We start from the raw sequence: 23,308 nt of genomic DNA on the forward strand, positions 1-23,308 counted from the left end.
TGAGAAACTCAAATAGTGCATTCTATATATTTTGTTTTATTTTGTGAACTTGTAAATATAAAGAAGTGCAAGTACGTAAAATTTGTTACGTACAGGTCAAGTCTCCCTTTTCTGAAATGCTTTGGACTAGAGGCATTTTGGATTTCAATTTTTAAAATACTTTGGAATATCTGTATTTGCTTGTATGTAGATACTGAGATATCTTGGAGATGGGACCCAAGTCTAAACTCAGAATTACTTTGTGTTTCATATATACATCATATACATTATCTGAAGGTAGTTTAATACAGTATTTTCAATAATTTTGTGCATTGAACAAAAATAGTGTACATTGAACCACCAGAAAGCACTCATAAAAAGTGTTGGTTTATGGAATGTTTCAAATTTTGTAATTCTGGATAAAGGGAGACTCAACCTGTATCTTGTGTAATTGTTTAGCTTTTGTAAGTGGGTCTTTTGCTTTTTTATATAGAATCAGCTTGTGTCTGGCTAACACATACGTTTTGATGAAAAGAAGTTTCATTTCCCTTTTTGTGTTTAGGTTTGAATACTTGAGTTTTTATATTCCTGTTTATATAGAAACATTTATATTTCTATAAATTGTATTGCTAAAGCTAGTCTGGTATACAGTACAGAAAATACTTTACTTATCTCTTCGCTTCCCTGCTCCCCCGCTCCATCAATTTTGACCTTGCAACTAGGTTGCGAAAATCTAGACTAAATGTATACAAATCACTATCAAGATCATAGGAGAGACTTGATGCATTGGTTGTACAGTACCTTATGCCTTGTCACTTGCATTGGTTCCCTGTGAGGTGCTTCTTTGGAATATGAATGATTCATTCACTGTTAGCACTGTTTTATGTACCTTTGAGCAGAAGAACATTTCACAATGTTAACTGATGCTTACTACATAGTTTACTGTATGTAGCATGGATCTGACCCCTGTCCCTCAGGCTTGCAGTCACAGGTACCCAGTGATCTAACACTGCTTCTGGATGCTGAACATAATAGTGGCTAAGTGTTCATTTAATTAAATTAGGTCATTACTCCATCAGCTCTCTTTTGTGGGACAGATGTATCTGGGCTGACATATATATCTTAATGTCCAGATTTGGTTGTTGCTCTGTGCTTTATATGGAGATGCCTCTGAAAAATGCGTGGAAGCTTCAGTTGATCTGTGTGTGACTGCTGAAATACTGGCTGGGCTAGACAGTGTAATTCTAGTTTTGTTGCATTTTCATTGGCTGCCTATTTAGCTTTAGAAACCAATCCAAGATGGTGACTGATAAAGTTAAAGCCCTAGGTGGATACTATAAGGCCTACATCTTCTCGAGTATACTCATTGGAGGTCCTGTGACATAACCAGAAATGGGAACTTCAGACAGGCCTTCTTTCTTGTAGTCCTTTTACTTTGTACTGCTCTCCTAGGGAAGCTTGCCTGGCTCTATCAATTTTGAGTTAAGAAGTGACTCATTCAGAAGAAGGCTTTCGAATACTGTAGATTCTGACGGTATAAACAAATTGAGCAGTGATTACAAAATCTGTTATTTGTGCTTTCTGCTTTTTTCCTCCCTCTTGTTTTTATAGTTTCAAACATTTCTTTCAGCTGAAAGTTGTTACTCACTTTGAATGGCATATACATACTTCAGTAAAATAAATAATCCTTGCTTTTATGGGTAAAAGCCATTGAGGTACCTTGAATCCATCTAGTACTTTTTCAAAGGGGGTCTATAATCCATCTGAGTCTAAATAGGCAACAACATCCAGCAGTTTCTAGTATATGATAGCAGTGTTTTATGTCTTCATGTCCAGATCCTCCTCTCTTCCTCATCCTCCCTTCCTCTTACGACACCTGCTAGGAGTGTGAACCAAGGCTCCTACTTAGAGTGAGAACCCTGAGTGTGATTCTGACAGGATTAGACACTTCCAGGAAAGAAGTGTGACATAAATGAACTCAAAGCTGCAGAGGAGGACAGGGGGATCATCCTCATAGTCTAAAGCTACTCTAAAAGCCTCTAAAGCCTATTGTAGCACTACATATGCCACATTTGCTGGAAGAAGAGCAGGTCCAAAGAGAATAAACCTTGTAGACTTCCAGCATCATATCAGAGACTACTTTGCCATTTAGGTAGAGAGATATTTAGACAGCAGCATGGTTATTTCAACTACAGATTTGCTGTCTCATACTCCAAAAACAAAATGCAGAAATTCTAACCCAGTAAATTGTGCTAGAATGCCTGATGAAGGTAATGAAATCACAGTTGACAATGGCAGTCCAATTTCATCATCCAGGTTAAATCATTTTTAAAAAAACCTTATAGCTTAAAGGTAATTTTATACAAATATTTTAAATAGTTTTGTGCATGAAACAAAGTCTGTGAACACTGAACAGTCAGAAAGCAAAGGTGTCACTATCTTAGCCACCCATGTGGACTATTTTGGATTTCTATCTAGTGGGGTACAGCATTCAATGATGGAATAGCCTTGAGATATCTAGACCTTCTTTCCTTTCGCTGAATCATCAAATGTCAAAGTTTTTGTGGGTTTTCCGGGCTATGTGGTCATGTTCTAGAAGAGTTTATTCCTGACATTTCACCAAGCATCTTCATCTCCCCGAAATGATCCTATCACATCACTAGCCATATCATGCTAAGTACTTCAGAATCCAAACACATACCAGATTCTTATATAACCAGCTCAAAGGAAAACATTGCATCTACACAGATCTTCACAAAATGCACACACCCTTTGTTCTTTGGCTTGTTGCAGCTCTATAGAGCTGGCAAAAGGACAGTTACCTGTGGAAAGAGATAGTTCTCTTTATGAATGACCTCACAAGAGATTTATGACTGAATATCCATTTTCCAAAACATCACAGCAGAAGAGAGAGGGGGATTCCTGCCAACATTTTCTGCCCTTGGGCTAGTAATAGCAATGTAGAATCACTGAAGGGTGATGTTTGCACAGTCCTTTGGCCCCTTGATGTTAGAGTGCTGATCCTACAGATCTTACTGCTCTTTCCATTCTGCTAGCAATAATTTGTATTCTTTTCAGTTGTGTATTCCAAGCTTGCTTTTTCCATCATTAAATTTCTCTACCATTTAAATGAAAGCTTGAAACATGACTGAGATGGTCTGTCTTAATACAATAAGGCACATGTAATTTAAGTCACTGAAGTTGGACTGGACTCTTTAAGAGTGTAAGTTACTTGGGCCTTAAGTAACAAAGCTGAAATCAATGAGTTCCCCCATATGAGGAGGCTGCTAATATCAGCACTTGGCACTGATGCTGTACATGAGTTTTCCTCCATAGAGATTATGTTTGTAGAGGAAATAGCACCTTTAAAGGCGGTGGGGATTGGAGAGGTTGTGAGAACAAGTGTCCAAGGCTTTAAATCTGTACACTCATACACAGGAGCAAGTACCATGGGCTTGCATGTAGACTTAATGGCACTTAAAAGTAGATCCATAAGGTGTAGTGGTTTGGGCCTTAAACTGTAACTTTGGAGACTTCCAACTTCTCAGATTGTTGGGTGATTGGAAATAGTTACCCTTTCAATTGTGCATTTATATATTATGATGCAGCTCTTAGCTGGAAAAAAGTTTGTACAGTATTTTATGGCAAAACATGTATACAGTGCATATTTTGGGGAGCTATGTACAGTTTTGTTATTTTGCTTATTAAACTATGCAAAAAATGCGAAAGAATTGACTTATGATGGGCTTTATGTAAAACCAACACAGACCAGAAACAGAAAGATCTGTTCCTTTCTGTTTGCATAATAACCTTCAGTTCAGTTGTGTAATCCAAGGGTAGCAGCCCTGATGCTTTGCAGATGTTTTGGTCCAACATCTCACATCATCCTTGATGATTAACCATAATAGTTTTATCTCTAGCCCATAAGTCTAGAGAGTACTTTATTTCTATCTGTGCTATAACATGTAGTTCCCCTAGATTGTTCCTTTTTTTTTTAAAAAAAAAAAGATACATATATTTTTTTGAAATTCTTGAAAAGCAGTGGGCATTAGCCATAGCAGCTCAATGATTTCTTCAGTGTTCAGAAGTAGTATTGATGTGCTGAAAATGCAGGATATCTCTCTAGGAACAACTTAAAACCACAGAGGTCACTTGAAAGTTGGTTTCAGCAGCATAGGATTTATCCAACAAATCTAGTAGCTGGGCAGACGAAATGGCTTTTTCATCACTTTTATTTTTTATTTCTTTAAATAATTTGTAAAGTAGCATTTTTATATAAGGTTTTCTTTTCTATTTGTATTTTGTATTCTTTCAGTAACAGAATGTGGTGCTTGTGAGCTACTCTTTCAATAATCTTTCCATTGCATTTTTTGCCAGATTCCTAAAAGGAAGGGAATTAGCAGGAGAGGAAAGACAGAAATGTTACTGGAGTGGGGAGGATTGTTTTGTTGTTGTTTGTTACACTTGATAGAGTATCTGTCATCCAAATGACAGTTGCTTGTAGAACAGAGTGAATCAAAAGCACAGAGACGGGATAGTCTTGGGTGCAGTGAATACATATTTGATTATGCAAAATCTTGATGAGAAATTCCAAAAGTCATATAAGGTGTTCTATTGTTTGTAGTGAAAAAAGATTTGTGATGTCAGAGTTTCATTATTGAGAATAGAGCAAAATATTTGCAGAAATTGCAATAATAGATGTATAAGAAATAAACTCCTTCACTTACCTATGTACATGTTAGTTTTAGGTTATGAGAAACAAATCATTCTAATATGCATGCCTTGGTAAGTGAGTCTAATGACCAGCTAGCTTTCGGTCAGCTTTGAATCTGCAGGGAAGTAGGTGGGATTGTCTCCACAGTTACTGGATTAGATAGACAAATAATCCATCCTGGTTTAGGTCAGATCTTCATGTTTATGATATCGCTTTTTCTGTAGAGAATTAAATGCTGCATTGATCAGTAGAAACAGAGGGGAAATTTGCAAGAATCCTTTGTGCAGATAATTTGCCCTTGTGAAACTGCTTTCAACAGACAAAAGTTCAACTGTTTTTTTCTTCTATTAGGTGTCCAAAAATAAAGATGGAAAAGATCAAAGTGAGGCTGTATCCCCATCAGACGATGAAGAGACATTCTCTTGGCCTGGTCCCAAAACGGTATCTTTACGAAGAACATCACAGGGCTTTGGCTTCACCTTACGGCATTTCATTGTGTATCCCCCAGAATCTGCTGTTCACTTTTCTTTTAAGGTGAGAGAAAGTACCTCCTTGATTATACAGATGCATGTGAGTTATAATAAAGAATATTTTTCTAGCCTCCTTGTCAGGCCAGGCCAGTTTACAAATACATGTATGCTAGATGTGTTCTGGGCCTTACTTCCTTTACAGAAAAAAATGTAGTAGTGACAGAAATAGCATGGAAAGAATAGGTGTAGGATCCTACACCACAGAAAAGGTGAACACATTTCAACAAACTGTTTATTCAGCACTATCCATATGTACATATGAAATGGAACAACCAGATCAGGTAAGTCTTGCATAATTAAGCAAGTGTACTTGAACCTTAGAGCGACCATTTGAAGACTTTTTGATAATTACTTCTAAGGATGACTTTTTCTTTCACCAGTCTTCACTGTTCTTACGATTTCCATTTTGGTGGAAACATTTTAACATTTTGGCATAGCTGTTGAGGCAAGCTTATCGGTTCTCCCATTTTTTCTCTGTTCTGCTCTTCACACATGCCCTAGGCTCTCCATTCCTAGGGAACTCCATTCCTAGTGAGGGCAGAGTGGCCTCATCCTGTTACCCTTTTGTTGGTAGGCAAAGACTTTTTAAAATCCCAATAGGCTTTTACTTCCTGATTTGTTCTTGTTCTTTGGCTTGTTGCAAGTAACTTTTAGCCCATTAACACAGTGGAGTATTTCCCATCACTTTGTAGGGATGTGAGAGATAAATGGGGAAGAAAGTTGACAAAGAAAATCAACTCACTTCAGATGTGGTGCTGGAGAAGAGTTCTGTTGATACTGTGGGCAGGCTAAAAAGGATAAACCAATGTGTCCAACAATAAATAAGGTCTGAACTCTTTCTAGAAGCCAGGATGACTAAATTGAGGCTGTCGTACTTTGGCTACATGAGAAGGCATGACTCACTAGAAAAGACAATGACTGAAAGGGTAGAAAGCAGTAGGAAAAGAAAAAGGCTACACACCAGATGGATACACTCTTATCAAAGAGGACACAACCATAAGTTTGCAGGAACTGAGCAGGGCCATTGAAGGTAGGATGTTTTCGAGATGCTTCATTCATAGTGTCGCCATGGGTCGAGATTGACTTGAGGGCAGTTAATAGTAATAATTATAACAACAACAACATTACCTATGAACCTGACCCCTTTTTGCTCAGTTGTACAACATTTTGTGGTAATAGTTTTGAAAAATTTGGCCATGCACATTTTGAAGAAGTTGTTTGTTTTTAATCAGTGATTGGATTTTTATGATTTTCCTTTGCAGGATGAAGAAAATGGAAATAAGAGTGGTATGTATTTTCTTTGATTCTTATATCTTTTGAATATTACAGAAACCATAATAATTGTTTTAGACTGATGAATCTAATCAAAATAAGACAAGCCTCTGAAATTTCTATCCTTTTACTGTTTTATGGATACATCTGAAAATTTCTTGAATACTGGTAATTTAATACTTTGAGGATGCATTTTATTTAAAAATGTGTAGATTCAGTTTTTGTGGAAAATCATAATGTACAGTGTGTTGAGTCTGAGATTAAATAAATGCAGTTCTACTTGCATAAAAGGGCTTTGCTAACTCTTTCAGTGGCCTTGTGCTCTCCCTCAGTCTGGAGGGTCAAATGATGGTTGGAATGTGGTGAACACAGGATTGTAGAGGTACAAGGTACAAGGAAACAGAACATTTTGTGGGTCTGCTTCTCACCAGATGAAGTGTCTTTCTGGATTCAGATACGTACAGATTGAATCTCCCTCAACTGGGAGCAGAGGTGTTTTGAATTTGAAATATTTTTATTTGCATATGCCTCCATAGTGATATATAATATATCTTCATTTATGTTTCATATACATTTTATATGTGTAGCCTGAGGGTAATTTTATGCACAGTATTTTTAATAATTTTGTGCATGAAACAATGTGTGCATTGAACCATCAGAAAGCAAAGGTGTCATTATTTCAGCATCCATGGAAAAAAGTGTTTATTTTTGGAATATTTCTGATTTTGGAATTCCAGACAAAGGAGACTCAACCTTTATACATTTATATGTATATAGACTCGAAGAGCCAGCGTGGTGTAGTGCTTTGAGCATTGGACTGTGACCCTGAAGATCAGGTTGTAATCCACACTGAGCCATGGAAACCCAGTGGGTAACTTTAGGCAAGTCACTTTCTCCCAGTTTGAGGAAGGCAAATCTTGAACAAAACCAGTGAAGAAAACTGTGATAGGTTTACCTTTGGGTCACCATAAGTCAGAAATACTTTGAGGTACACAACAACACAAACATCAAAACAGATTTACATGCAAACTAAATGAGTTTATGGCCTAAATGAGTACCTTTAAATACAGCCTGCTCTCCATTTCTGGTTTTTATACTTAGTACCATAATACACATGTTTAGAAATAGCAAGGGGCTTTAAACAAGTTTGACATAGTTAAGAGCCTCAGCTCTGCACATATATATGTCTTTGTATATACAGTTGGCCCTATACATTTGCGACTTTGACTTTTGTAGATTGGATTATTTGCACTTTTGATTAATATATTCTCTCTAAGAGTCTCTAGGTACTCCATTGCAACTTACCAGGCACTGACCATAGAGTTGTGCCTGAAATCCTAGAACAGTGATGGAGAACCTTTTAGAGACCAAGTGTGATGTCCTGCCAGGACTGATTGAATTTCCCCCTGCATTTTCTTTCATTTTGGTTCAGGCCATAGATTATTTTAGTGTAGAAAAGTTCATTGTATTAGTTTGTGGGAGGAGCTGTAGGTTTCCCCTGCATTATTTCCAGGTTTGGTTTGCCCTTTCCCAGCATGCTCTGTTGCAGCTGGAAGCTTTTAGTTTTGGAGCAGTCTTTGCTGTGAGCAGGCAGAGCGTCCTTTTTGGTGGCAACAGCCCAGACAGCCGGAAAGGGCATTTCTTACACGTTAGCCATTCATTACCAGGTTTTTAGAGCATTTTAGTTACCAAGTTAGACCAAATTGTTAAGCATCAGCAAGAAAATAAAGGAGTTCAGGAGCTGAAAGATCCTTCACCAGCTCCATTGAGTAAGGAGAGCAAACCAACATCAAACCCAGAAAGATGACACCCTGAAGATTGCTGTAACTGTAAAGTTATCGTTTGTCTATAGCTGGAGGAAAAAACTCTTTATTTTTGTTTCTTTAAAATTAAATTTCCCCCCTTTTGAACGTTACAATTGCTTCAGACTTTTTGGGTAAAGAGTTTGATCTCACCAGGGTACCGGCGTTGAACACCCAAAAACCTGCCACCACTTTAGTTGGGTGTGTCTTGACATAAGTGCCTGAGCTCAGTGATGTTCCCGAGCAACCGGGTGTCACCTAGTGCTGGGGCGAGACTTCCACTTCTGGAGGGGGTGGGACTTGTCTTCTGGTGGTGACTTCTGGTCTTCCAGGGTTGAAACCCAAGTCACACTCTCTCAGCTTCAAGTATGGCAAATGGCAAATCCCTTCTGAGGAAACTTGCCAAGATACTCTGTGATAAGTTCCCTTAGGGTCACCATAAGTCGAAAAAACTTGAAGGCACACATACACACGCAAGTCACACTCTCATACAGCAATGGAAACCCCCCTCTGAGGAAACTTGTGAAGAAAACCTCATGATAAGTTCTTCTTAAGGGTCGCATAAGACAGAACGACTGGAAGGTACACAACAACAAGAACAATAATTGCTTCAAGGAGTGGGGGTAAAGATTCCAACCCATCAGCTTGCGGGCAGCTTGGCAGGACTGAAGAATGCTGGGAGTTTCACTCAGCAACATTGTCAAAAAAGACATCCTCTCTCTTTTTTGGTGGTGATGGTGGCAGCAGCAGCTTTTTGGCCAAACTTTCCTCTTCCTCCTCCATAATCACCCCTCTCTGTGTTGGCTGGTTGTCTCCTCAACCACATGAGCTGAGGCTTGGTGGATGGCTGGTTAGGCTCCTTCCTTCTCTTTCCCTCTTTCCCCGGCAACGAGACAAGTGAGGGGCCATGCCCCTCGCTAGCAACCGCGCTCGGTGGGAGCCAGTGATCACAGACAACACGATGGCTTTCCTCCGGATGAGGTGGTACCCTTGTAAGGGCTTCGCAATGCCAAACCGACACGCGTGTCATAGGTTTCACCACCAACATGGATCTAGAAGTTCTTACAGAAACACTTCTCTAAGGCATTTGTAGTGTTTTTTTTGAGGTTTTCCACTTCACAGGGTCCTTTCACCCCTAACCTCAGTGAATATGGAGGCACCACTGTATTATAGAATATATTGTATAACGTCATTGTTATAGTGAACGATAGCAAATAGACATTTGTGAGGTGTGGCATTTTCCTCCTCCCCCTCCCAACCCTCCGCTCCATTATCCTGTACAGGAGAGGAAGAATCGAGAAAAAAAAAAAAAAAAAAAAAAAAAAAAAAAAAAAAAAAAAAAAAAAAAAAAAAAAAAAAAAAAAAAAAAAAAAAAAAACAAAAAAAAAAAAAATTTTTAAAAAAAAAAAAAAAAAAAAAAAAAAAAAAAAAAAAAAAAAAAAAAAAAAAAAAAAAAAAAAAAAAAAAAAAAAACAAAAAAAAAAAAAAAAAACAAAAAAAAAAAAAAAAGAAAAAAAAAAAAAAAAAAAAAAAATTGTTGGTTGGGTGGTGTTGTGTTTTGGTGGTTTGGGGGGTGGGAGGGTGGGGGGGGGGGGGGGGGGGGGGGGGGGGGAGGGGGGGGTGGGGGGGGGGGGGGGGGGGGGGTGGGGGGGGGGGGGAGGGGGGGGGGAGGGGGGGGAGGGGGGGGGGGGGGGGGGGGGGGCCACCCAACCACACAACCCCCCCCCACAAAACACCAACCCCAAACCCCCAAAACAACCCCCACAAACCACCAACAAACCCCCCACCCACCAAAAAACCCAACCCCAAACAAACAACAAACCCCCCCACCCCCACAACACACCCCAACAACCCCCACAGACAACCCAACAACCCAAACCACCCACCCCACCCACCACCACCCCCCCAAACCAACCACAACCCACACAACAAACCCACCCCCCCCCCACACCCCCCCCCCAACACAACACCCCCAAAAAACACACCCAACCCACCCAACACCCCAAAACCCCCACACAACAAACCACAAAACACCCCCACAAACCCCCCAACACACAAAAAAAAAAAAAAAAAAAAAAAAAAAAAAAAACAAAAAAAGGGAAAAAAAAAAAACCACACCCCCCCACCCCCCAACCCCAAAAACAACACCCCACCCAACCCCACCCCACCCCCCCCCCCACCCCCCCCCCGTTGGGGGTTGTTGGTGTTTGGTGGGTTGGGTTTGGGGTTGGTGTGGGGGGGGGTGGGGGTGTTTTGTTGGTTTTGTGTGGGTGTTGGGTTTTGGTGGGGTTGGTTTGGGGTGGGTTGGGTGGTGTTGGGTGGGTGGGTTGGTTGTTTGGGGTGGTTGTGGGGGGAGGGGGGGTGTTGTTTGGGGACAACAACCAACACAACCACCCCACAAACAAAAAACCTAACAAACAACCCCCACCCCAAACCCACAACACGCAACCCAACCCAGCACAAAAACACAAACCACAGGGTTTTTTTGTGGGTTGGGGGGTGGGGTTTGTTGGGGGTGGGGGTGGGTGGGTGGGTGGGGTTGGGTTGGTTGGGGTGTTTGTGGGTGGGGGGGGGGGTTGTTTGTGGGGGGTTTTTGGGGGGGGGGGGGGTTTGGGGGTGGGGGGGTTGGGTTGGTGGTTTTGGTTGGGGGTGGGGGGGGTGTGGGGTGTGGTACCAACAACACAAACCACCCACCCAAACCAAAAAAAACCACACACACCAGAACATAAACCAAACAACAACACAAAAAACAACACAAAACCACACCCCAAAACAACTAAACAAACACTTACACCTACCATTATTTAAAAAACCAATAAACAAAAAAAATCAAACTTTTCAATGCAATGGAATCTTGCCTGGTCTGTGACGATGAGACTACGGAATCTCAGCAGGAGAGTTGTGTTGTAGTGCTGGATTCTGGGATGCAGGTAGCTACTTGGAACTTGTGCAGTATTGCTTTCTACATGCTTATTGTTTCTTCAGGATTCTTTGAGGGTTCCACCTTGTTATTGTCTACTCTAAAATACTTCATGACCTTTCCACTTTACACATAGTATCTTAAAAACTTCAGGCATGTGGTATGTCCAGTCAGTGGCTATTAAAAGATTTTGATCCACATAATATGTCAACAGAAGTTTAAAAGCATACAGCAATTTCTCAACAGGTCATAATAAGAAGAAATAAAATGGGTATTCCGATTAAGGCCCTGCTAAAACATGTAATTAGACTAAGAGCACATTTAGAGCCCAAATTAATAATTAAAAGATCTCTTCAGTATGCAATTCAAACCTTTGACTGAAATTTGTACTGGTTTAGTGGTCAGGACTTCAAAGTTGAGTGACAGATTGCAAAGCAGCAGGAGGACCTCGGGTGTCCTGTTCATCTTGTTGTCTTGACAACAGCCAAATCTGACAGATTCTCTCAGCATGTTTCATGAAGGACAGGCTTATACCTTTTCTTTCCATTTTTTTTTTTTGGCCTTTTTTCATGCAGCTAATATACAAAAGCTTGGTTGGGAGTAGTAAGATGCTAGGGTATATAGAGAGAGGATCCCCCTCTCCCCCACTTAGCTGTGAGTCTGGTTTAAGAATATAGAGCTGGGACTTTCCCACATTGCAAATCTGGATGGGGAAAATTAGAGTTAAATTTTAAATTAGTTAAGTTCTGCTATATTTGCTGGAAGTCAAACTCAGCCAAATCCATCGAAGGTCTAGCCAATTCCTCACTTGCCTTGGAGAACAATTTCATTGTCAAAAAGGTGGGAAGAGGCAAACAAGGGGATCAGCTATTTTGGATCTGATCTTAACCAACGGGATGACCTAGTTAATAGTGCAAAGTGTGGGAGACCTTAGTTGGGAGTTCATGTTCTCCTGGAGTTTGTTTGTACAATGGAAAGGAGAAGCTAGGCAACTTGTAGCCCCCTTTGCATCCTCGCCAAGGGACACATCCGTGCCGCCGACGCCGCCGCTCGCTGGGACTGTGCTGTCGCCGGGCGGCCCTCCTCCCGGTGGTTTCGAAGGGTGCGCAGCTGCGCACCGCCCCGGGAGTTGCCCCACGACATTGGGAAACTCTCCGCGCCGGGGGACCCTTGGAGACTCGGCTCGGCCTGGCTTTGGCGTTTGGCGGCCAGGGCGAGAGGGCTCTTTAAAAAACAGCGGGGGAAAGTTTGGGAGGAGCCCGCCTGTGAGAGAGGCGGGTACAAAAAGCCGGAAAACCGGCCCTCCTGGACACGCCCCCTTTGCCCTCCGCGCCCAAGGGACCACCGTGCCGCCGACGCCGCCGCTCGCTGGGACTGTGCCTGTCGCCGGGCGGCCTCCTCCCGGTGGTTTCGAAGGGGCGCAGCTGCGCACCGCCCCGGAGTGCCGCCCAGGACATTGGGAACTCCGCGCCGGGGGACCCTGTGGAGACTCTGGGCTCGGCCTGGCTTTGGCGTTTGGCGGCCAGGTGCGAGAGGGGCCTCTTAAAACAGCTGGGGGAAAGTTTGGGAGGAGCCGCCTTGTGAGAGAGGCGGTACAAAACCGGGAAACTGGCCTCCTGGACCGGCCCCCCTTTGCCTCCTCGCCCAAGGGACCCCACCGTGCCGCCGACGCCGCCGCTCACTGGGGACTTGTGCCTGTCGCGGGCGGCCTCCTCCCGGTGGTTTTCGAGGTGCGCAGCTGCCACCGCCCCGGGAATTGCCGCCCCGGACATTGGAACCGCCGCTGCGCAGTTGCGCAGCCTCAGAGGGTGTAGGAGGCTAGAATAGCCTTAGAGCAGGGGATGCCTACAGTGGCTAACCCCTGCTCCATTAACACACCATAGGAGGGTGGGGGAAGGATAGGATGCGGGGGATGCCTGGGCCGGGGATAACACTGTGGTGGCGGGGCGCCAATTGAGGTTGTGTGGGGCAGGGTGAGGTATGGCGGTGGAGAAGGGACTTCCGTTCCAGGGGAAGGCTTGATAGATGTATCATTCTATCACGCCTTCCTGTCCCTCTCCCAACCAAAGGAACCTGAGGGTCACTCCAACGTGCCACAAACCCTGTCGCTGCTCCTGTGCAATGCCAGGTCCATCAATAACAAGACCCACATCTCCCACTCCTCAGGATCTCCTGAGACTCTAAGTGTGACCTGGCTTGCATTACCGAGACCTGGCTTGGGCCTGAAGGGGATGCTGTGTGGCTCAGGCCCTTCCTGCCGGTTCTCGGTGAAGGACCAACGCAGGTTGGTGGCGGGGGGAGGGTGTGGCCTTGGTACATGGAACACCGTGTCCCTCTCCAGGAACCACCTCCGACAGCCCACCTATATCGAGTGTATTTACCTGACCCTAAAGGCTGGGGACAGTCTAGGGATTCTGTTAGTGTATCGGCCACCCCGTGCATTAGCGGACTCCCTTAACGAGCGGACACAGCTGGTCGCTGAGCTGATGTTGGAGACGCCCAGGCTTCTTGTCCTGGGTGACTTCAATATCCCCTCACGGCCAGCTATGTCAATCCGGTGCGGCTCGGGAATTCATGGAAACCATGGCGGCCATGGGCCTGTCCCCAGCTGAATACAGGGTCCTACGCACTGTGCGGGTAATACTCCGATTTGGTCTTCTGTTCGGAGGCGGAAATCCGTGGGCGGAAATTGCTAATATTCCCCTTGCCATGGACGGATCATCCTGGTAGAGGTGAAAATCAAGGCCTCTACCCAGATCCCCCCGGGGGTGGTGGACCAGTTAGGATGGTCCACCCTCGAAGGCTGATGGAACCTGAGAGGTTCCAAGAAGCCTTAGAGGGCTCGCGGTTGGAAATGAACGGCGACTCTGTTGATGCCCTTACCGTTATCTGGAATACCGGTCTTTCTGGGGCTTACACAGAATCGCTCCCAAGTGGTCCTCTCAGGCCCGCTTCCAATCGTAAGCCTGGTATCGGAAGATCTCCGGGCGAGGAAGCGGGTTCTGCGACGACTAGAGTACCGTTGGCGGAAACACCTCGCTTAAACGACAAGACCTCCTAGACCGGCTGTTGAAGGACTATGGAGAGGCAATAAGAGCAACAAAGAATTCGTTCTATGGTGCTCGTATTGGCGTCCGCTGAGTCACGTCCGGCAGAGTTGTTCAGGGTGGCAGGGAGTTACTCAGCTCCCTCCCGCCCTGAACCAGATCCTTGAACTTCAAGGCCTGCTGTGACCTTTTTAATGACTTTTTTGTGGATAAAACTTCTCGCATAAGCGAAGGTCTGAACCGCCGACGTTAGTGCAGAGCCTAGGGTAGAAGTGTCCAGAGCCCTCCGCGGACTATGTTACACTGGACAGTTTGAGTTGTGAGTACCGATGATGTGGCAAGATCCTCAGAAGTGTTCGGAAAACAACCTGCTCTCTTGACCCTGCCCCCATGGTTAGCGGCCCAGGGGGGACCGGTGGTAACGACTTTGTTACGCCGGATAATTAACACCTCTCTGAGGGATGGGCGATTTCCATCGGATCTTAAATTGGCCATTGTAAGACCGATCCTAAAGAACCCTCCCTCGACCCCCTGGTACAATAATATATCGGCCTGTTTCGCTGCTACCTTTCTTGGGGAAGGTGATCGAGAGGGGCGGTTGCGATCCAGCTTCAGGCGGTCTTGGATGAAACGGATTATCTGGCCCCATTTCAAACGGGCTTCCGGGCGGGTCACGGGGTTGAGACGGCCATGTTCGCCTTGGTCGAGGATCTCCGTCTGGGCATCGACAGGGGAAGCGTGTCCCTGTTGGTGCTCTTGGACATCTCACGCGGCTTTCGATACAATAGACCAGGGTTCCTTCTGGGGCGCCTGGCTAGGGTGGGAATTGGGGGGCACTGTGCTCCAGTGGTTCCGTTCCATACCTCTGGGAGGTCCCAGATGTGCAGCTGGGGGACGTGTGTCCAGCGAGCGGGCCCTTAAAACTGGGGTCCCTCAAGGAGCCATTCTGTCCCCCATGCTATTTAAACATTTAAATGAAACCGCTGGGAGAGATCATCGGAGACATGGGGCGCGGGGTTTATCAGTACGCGGATGACACCCAAATCATTTCCTCTATGTCTCCGACTGATGCAGTGACTGGGGATGGCGTCTCTCCTCTCGTGGCCTGTCTGGAGTCAGTAATGGGCTGGATGAGGGAAACCGACTCAAACTTAATCCAGAGAAAACGGAGGTACAGTGATAGGTCCCCCTGGTCCAGAATGGCGTTGGTTCCACCTGTCCTGAAGTGGGGTCACGCTCCCCGTGAAGGACTCCGTGTGCGCAGTCTGGGGGGCTGCTTGACTCGTCCCTTCACCTGAGGCTCAGGTGAATGCGACGGCAAGAGTACCTTATCAGCTTCGGCGGATTCGCCAGCTGCGCCCATACCTGGCCCAGAGGGGACCTGAAACTGTGTGTACATGCTCTGGTAATTCGAGCTGGATTGCTGCAACGTACTCTACATGGGGCAACCCTTATACAAACTCGGAAGCTCCAAGTAGTGCAGAACATGGCAGCACGGCTGGTCACTGGTGCTCCCAGGACCAGCATATACACACCTGTGCTTAAAGATCTCCATTGGTGCCTATTCGCTTCCGAGCCAATATAAGGCGTTGGTTTTACCTATAAAGCCCTAAATGGCTTGGGCCAGGATTCCTGAAGGACCGCTCTCCCCGTACATTCCGCCTCGCACCCCAGAACATTGGGCAGCAACTCCTGAAGGGTGCCTGGGGCAAGGTTGGCCGTTACGGCCAGAAGATCCTTTTCCACAGCTGCCCAGCCCTTTGGAACCACGCTGCCCATAGAGCTCCGCTCATCTACCACCCTGGCCCAATTTAGGAAGGGACTTAAAACCTTCCTTTAATCAGGCTTCCCCGACTAAACATCCTCCGGGCCTCCCCCCTCTCGTGGCGTGAGGTTGGGCTAATGGGGTCTTTTATTGTTTTTATGGACTGTTGTTGTTTTAATCGGTTTTTAATTTTGTAATTGTTGCCACTTTGGTGCATTCTGTAAGCCGCCCTGATCTATTTGGAAGGGCGGGGTACAAATAAAATTTATTATTATTATTATTATTTTATTATTATTATTATTTAGGAGAGCTGATTTTAGTAAACTTAAGAGAATACTGGGGGTAATCCCATGGTCAGGAGGGAGAGAAGGGAGTTCAAGATGGATGGAGTTTCTCAAAGGGGAGATACTGAAGGCACAATTTCAGTCAGTTCCAGTTAGAAAGAAAATGGGAGATGCCTCAAGAACCAGATAGATGACTAAGGACTTTCAACTACGCTAAGTTTTAAACAGGACATTGTATAGAAATGGAAAAACGGGGAATCACCAAAGAGAAGTTCAAACAAATAGCGAGTATGTAAGTGGGGTAAAGTCAGAAAAGCTAAAGCGCAGAATGAACTCAGGCTTATTAGAGGTTAAGAACAACAAAAAGGGCTTTTTGGGTTAGTCCGCAGCAAAAGGAAGAGAAGAAGGAAACGGTAGGGCCACTACGTGGAGAAGGTGGCAAAATGCTAACGGTGATAGAGAAAAGGCAGAATTACTCAACACCTTCTTTGCCTCAGTCTTCTCAGAAAAGGCAAAGGGTGGCTCAATTGAGGATAATGGACGAGGACAGAATAGGGGAATTTCAGCACAGAATAAGTAAAGAGACAGTACAGGATACCTGGTAATCTAAAGGAATATAAATCTCCAGGACCGGGTGAACACATCCAAGGGTATTAAAAGAACAGGCAAATGTAATAACGGAGCCATTGTCAATAATCTTGAGAACTCCTGGAGAACAGGAGAAGTCCCAGCAGATTGGAGGAGGGCAAACGTTGTCCCCATCTTCAAAAAGAGGAAAAAGGAGGATCCCAACAATTACGTACAGTTAATCTGACATCAATACCAGGAAAAGTTCTGGAGCAGATCATTGAACATAGAGTCGGGAACATCTAGAAAGCAATGCCACAATCACAAAGAGTCAACATGGGTTCAGAGACAAATAAATCTCTTTTTTAAAAAAAAATTACCAGTTTTGTTAGATAAGGGAATGCTGTGGATATGTGTATCTGATTTCAGTAAGGCTTTGACATGGCTTCCCATGACACTTGCAAAGAAACTAGTGGTATGTGGGCTAGACAAGGTAACTGTTACACGGGTTTGCAATTGATTGACTGGCTGAACCCAAAGAGTACTCAACAATGGCTCCTTTTCATCCTGGAGAGAAGTGACCAGTGGGGTCCCACAGGGCTTTGTCCTGGGGCCAGTCTATTCAACATCTTTATCATGACTGGATGACAGAATCGGGGCATACTTACGAATTTGCAGATGACACCAAATAGGAGGAATAGCTAATACCGCAGAGATCAGGAGTCAAGATTCAAAAGGACCTTGATAGATTGGAAAGCTGGGCCAAGGCTAACAAAATGAATTTCAACACGGAGAAATGTAAGGTACGGCACTTAGGGCGGAAAAATGAAGTCACAGATATAGGATGGGTGTCACCTGGCTGAATGAAACTACCTGTGAAAGGGATCTGGGAGTCCAAGTAGACCACAAATTGAACATAAGTCAACAGTGCGATGTGGAAGCTAAGGAGGCCCAAGCGATTTTAAGCTGCATCAAGATAGATAGTGTCTAAATCAAGGAAAATAATAGTGCCACTGTATCTGGCTCGGTCAGGCTTCACTGGAATATTGTGTCCAGTTCTGGGCACCACAATTAAAAAGATGTTGAGAAACTGGAGCGTGTCCAAGGAGGGCAACTAAAATGGTGAACGGTCTGGAAACCATGCCCTATGAGGATGCCTTAGGGAGCTGGGGATGTTTAGCCTAAGAAGAGAAGGTTAAGAGGTGATATGATAGCCCTATTAAATACTTGAAGGATGTCATATGGAGAGGGAGCAAGCTTGTGTTCCTCTTGCTCCAGAGACTAGGACCTGGAGCAATGGATGGAAGCTCCAGGAAAAGAGCTTCCACCTCAACCTAGGAGGAACTTCCTGACAGTAAGGGCTGTTCAGCCGTGGAACGAACTCCCTCGGAGTGTAGTGGAGTCTCCTTCCTGGGAGGTCTTTAAATAGAACTGGATGGACATCTGTTAGGGGTGCTTGATGGAGATTCCTGCATGGCAGGGGGTTGGACTGGATGGCTTTGCGGTCTCTTCCAACTCTATGATCTATGATTTACACGAATGTTATCTATAATGCAGAGGAAGGAACTGGCAAAACACCTCCTATGATTCCTTGCCTATGAAAGCCCCAGGAAAGTCATGGTTACACAAAAAATGTATTTTTAGTAAAAATACTAACATCCTGCCCTATATTATAAGACTACCCCTCCTTGGGAGAAACCAGGCCAAAGGAGCCTTGAGGGCAAGTATTCACCCCTCGTCCCCTCCGCCACTAAGCCTCTCTTCTGGAGAAAACCAGGCGACAGTGGAGGAGCCTTGAGGGGTGAGCATTTGCTCCTCTCGCGTTTCACCACCTGGCCCTCTCCTTGGGAGAAAGATGGGCTGTGGAGGAGTCTTGAAGAGTGAGTGTTTTCCCCTCTTCCTCCCCTGCCAGTCCTCTCCTGAGAAGAAAGATGGGCAGTGGAGAAGCCTTGAAGAGTACATGTTTCACCTTTCCTCTTCTGCTGCACCTGGCCACTCCTGAGGAGAAAGCGTGGCGAAGGAGCCTTGAGGGACAAGTGTACACCCTTCCTTCTCCTCGGCCACCACAGCATTTGTACTGACCTGGTTATAAGTTGATCCAGGTTATTTGAGTGATTTGTTTTTACTTATACATGAAATTAAGTTGGCTAGCATATGGTAAGTGCTGGGGTAGGTCCAGTTAATCTTTCAAATACTCCTGCTATACAGTTGGGTAGAGGAAATAATAGCAAAATATTAACTATGATTATGCATTTTGGGAAAGATTTAAAGGATTGAAAGTTAGAAAAGGACAAGAATGGAGGAATTAATGTTCATGGTATACAGTTTGACCATTGTAGGGAAAGAAGTCTATATTTGATTATGTTTATCATTACTTGATCTATTCCCAGCACAGAATTACATACATGTTGAGTATCCTTATCTGAAAGTCCAAAATCTGAAATATTCCAAAACCTAAATGTCCACAGGGGTGGATAAATGTATGTATATGCAAATATTCCAAAATCCCCTCCTGCAATTCAAACACTTCTGGTCTCACCATTTAGGGTAACGGATACTCAACCTGTACTTGCTTTTTGTTTGGAAGTTGTTTCCAGTACTAAAGAAATTAAAACATAAGAGTGCAGGTATTTATGGCATGAAATATACTGCTGCAGAAAGTGGGGACAAGGCACAGTTGTGTACATTATTTCTCAGTGTGGATCCCATGACCTTACTATTGTGTGTGTTATATAGGTTTGTTGACTTAGGCAACCCATTGATTTTCACAGGATTTTTAAACAAGGAATACTCACAAATAGTTTTGCCAGCTCCTTCTCAAAATATAGCTACAGTACCTGGTATTCATTGCAGCCTCATACGCAATTACTAACCAGTGCTGACCCTACTTATCTTTCCAGATTGACAGGATCTGGTGCCTTTAGGGTAGTTATGCCATCTATCTGTATAGCCATGTTAGAATGCTTAATTCTCTGTTTTAAAAAGATCACTCATTTAAAGAAGATATGTTTAAAAAAGCAAAACATTCCTCTGTGTACTGATTTGTCAGTTATGGTCACATAGGACATGCTCACACGGCCAAAAGTGATGGAGCATAGCGGGATGGCTCCTGTCGCTATCGGCAATTGTGCAAAATTATCAGATGATGTCGCCACATTGTGTCATTATCCTGCAAATAGAGTAATTCGAACACCACTTTTCATTCACGTAAATTATGAGACATAGTGCGACATCATCGATAATCTTTGTGCAGTAGTGAAAGGAGCACCCCACTATGCTCCCATCACTTTTGGTTGTTGCAAAAACTCCATAGATATCACAATAATAATCTTTTAAAAAATGAACACTGTGCTGTTGTTGAAAAGTGGAAAGTTGGCAAAGGATTTACTGTAGACAGCGAGGCTATGGTGGGTATTCATGTTAAATGCATGGTGTTCTTGAACAGCCTAAGAGAACAGTAATTAATGGATAAAGTTAAAGAGCTGTTTTTTATTCCTGCCTTGGGTTTTATATGCATAGGTGTGAGGTAGAGTTAGTATACTGTAATTTAGTGTATCAGCCATAATGTAACATCCCACTATTTTCTTACAGTGAAGTTGCTACTGTGTTATGGCTTAAATACATGCAAAGGAGCCATTAGTGGCAACTTCTTTAATATAAAGTGAAGCGGAAAAGTGAGATTCTTTAATAAAATATAACAGGGTGCAGAAGTGATAATTCATGGCTTCCATGTCAGTGGGACATGGAATTTGCTTTGGGTTTTAATTTTCAAGGAACCTATTTTGTGATTCAGCAACCAATAGGGCTTACTGGTTGTGTCACTGGCTTTAATATTAGACATGATTAAGAAGGAGTAACTGGGTCTAGCCCACGATTAATGGGTAAAAATGAGCAATATTTTTGATGAAATCATTTATTTCAGAGTAACTGAGGAAGGAACTAGCAAAATCCCTTTAAGTATTACTTGCCTTTAAAAAAACCCTATGGAATCATTGGGCTGCATAAGTTAATGGCGACTTGAAGGCACATACACACAGCGGGATGCGAGAAACCAGCATGGTGTGGTTTTGATGTTAAAAAGCACAATATACAGCATTTTATTTTCCCTCTCTGTCTGGATTTTCAGTTTTATTGGACATCATCCAGTCTATTAACAATCCAGTGGTTCTCCCACCCCCCGAAGGAGAAATTAAGTTGACTAGCATGGTGTAGGCAAGTCACATGCTCTCAGCTCAGGAAGGCGATGACAAACCTACTCTGAACAAGTTTACCAAGAAAACCATGATAGGTTTGCCTTAGGATCACCATAATCAGGAAGACCGAAGGCATACAGCAACAGCAATGTTGGCCTCATGGCTAAAGGACGCATTGAAAAACAAACATCCTGAGCTTAGGCAGTCATTTTGGGCAGTCCCTGGCCAGCTGTGCTACATATATTATTTGTATTAATGATTACATGCTTTGTATCTGAAGCTCTGTGTTGAACATCAGTTAAAACATTTTATCTGATGGTCTTGATGTCACTGTCTTAGCTGTTGTTTTTAAAAAGAATCTAATAACATGGAATGGGTGTTCTGAAAGCATGGCTTCTGATATTTTAATTTCCTGTCTGCAAAGATATTGTCCATAGCTTCATGGCAGGTAGGCTTCATTTAAAACTGAATACTTTCTGACAGAATAACCTGAATTACATTTTAATGTCTAGTGGAAAGGACATGTGTGGGAAGCAAACACCATTGTGAGGTTCTAAATATCTATTTCCATTTTATGTACTTGTAGGTGATATCATGCATATATACAGCTCTTGTGAATTTAAGCTGTGTATGAAAATAATTGGTGAGAACATCACTTTCCCTGAATGATACATAAGTCAAGGAGTGAAGAAATATTTCATATTATTTGTGCACACACATACATTGTGGAAAATGTTGTTTTTCCATGGTTTAATATATACATTGGTCTAAACTTATAGCTAAAGTTCCTTATTTTTACCTTTGCGAACAGATTCTTTTGAACATGTTTTATGAGATTGTTTTTGGGTTTTGAATCATGGTCAGCTATGTTGCATTTGGAATTGGTGAAGAAGCTTTTTTTATGATGCTGATGGGTTGGTTGCTTGAAATTTGTTAGTTTATAAATTTTAGGAAGAAATGTCCATTTAGATTGCTTTATTTGGAAGGAACGACAAGAGCTAATGGAGTTTTCCAAATTAATGTTCTGTTGAGGTTGATAATAAAAATATAAAAATAAACATTTATTTCCTGTATATGTGTGGGAAATGGAGGTATACTGTTGCTTTAGTCTGTAAATTTTTTCAGTGGGCTACTTTGCAGATGCGTTGCTTGAATAACAACAGTGTCTTTTTATAACTGAGAATATATGGGTTTTCCATTGAATAGGAAGAGAAAATTCCTTTCTTCTTTCTTCAGTGCATGTTGACATAGAGAGAATGCTTAATCCCTGCAAGATATTTTTGGCACTTTAACACGTGGTATTCTGATACTGCTGGTTCCTTCCATTTGCCTTTTGATTTTGTTAGTGGTATCACATAGCAACTACCATCATTTTCAATTTCCTCCTTTCCCCTCTGTGGGTGAACATTCTCATGCATGTGGAGCTTGCTAAGCCCCATCTTTCCTGATGCTCTAGTTGAATTTGTTCTGTCTTTACAGAAAGAATGCTATGCTGTCTGCTTATTCATTCAAAATGAGATGATTAAATTAAATATCTAATATAAGGTGTTGTGGTTATTTTTATTTGTTATTGATTTTTATTTTTTTGGCCCACTGTGAAGTATCTGTGCAGGCAGTAATTCTGTGTGTATCTTAAATTTTGTACGCATTCTTCTTACAGAACTTTTTTTGTGTGCCCTGACTAGAGCTGAAATAACTGTTATGGACCCCGGTTGGCGCAATGGGTAAATGCCTGTAGTGCAGCCACTCACTTTACAAACATAAGGTTGCGAGTTCAGATAAAGGCAAAAAGGGCTCAATCTCAATCTCATGTTGCATAGCCTTTCCGAGGATCTCTGAAAATGAGTAACCCAGATTGTTGGGGGCATATAGCTTACTGTTGTAAAACCTGCTTAACGCTGTTAGGTTCAGTTGAAGCATAGATATAAATGAGCTGTTAGTTGTTTGTGTGGTGCTTTTTCTTTTTACAAGTATTCACATACTGTTAGAATGCTTCTGTTCTTGTGGTAAAGCCTGATTTCCGTATATTTAAAAATACTGAAGAGAGAGAAACGTTTTTTCTGTTCAATACCTTTTTGACAATTTTATCCTGTGCAAACAAGTGTAAAGCCTGGGGTGTCATGAATGAGGGACACCTTGCATTCACATAGTACAGTTAAAAACAATTCTCAAACTTTGCCAGAAATGGTTGAGGGAGAAAAAGGCCACAAAAATGAAATAACGTATGTGTTATAC

The 23,308-nt window shown here is 43.1% G+C and overlaps 1 protein-coding gene across 5 annotated transcripts in view; it reads left to right on the forward strand.

Annotated features, from left to right (window-relative positions):
* The window catches only part of ARHGAP21 (Rho GTPase activating protein 21), a 147,707-nt gene that overhangs the window by 57,285 nt on the left and 67,114 nt on the right, over positions 1 to 23,308 (forward strand). For all 5 annotated transcript variants that reach the window (XR_006104453.1, XR_006104454.1, XM_042472278.1 and 2 more), the window contains 2 exons: positions 5,045 to 5,227; positions 6,486 to 6,510. Coding sequence is in view for 3 of the 5 variants with exons in the window: in XM_042472278.1 (XP_042328212.1) it covers positions 5,045 to 5,227; positions 6,486 to 6,510 (208 nt within the window). In the remaining 2 variants the exon portion in view is untranslated. The remainder of the gene's footprint in view (positions 1 to 5,044; positions 5,228 to 6,485; positions 6,511 to 23,308) is intronic.

This window comes from Sceloporus undulatus, chromosome 6, assembly GCF_019175285.1.
Source record: "Sceloporus undulatus isolate JIND9_A2432 ecotype Alabama chromosome 6, SceUnd_v1.1, whole genome shotgun sequence".
Lineage (NCBI taxonomy): Eukaryota > Metazoa > Chordata > Lepidosauria > Squamata > Phrynosomatidae > Sceloporus > Sceloporus undulatus.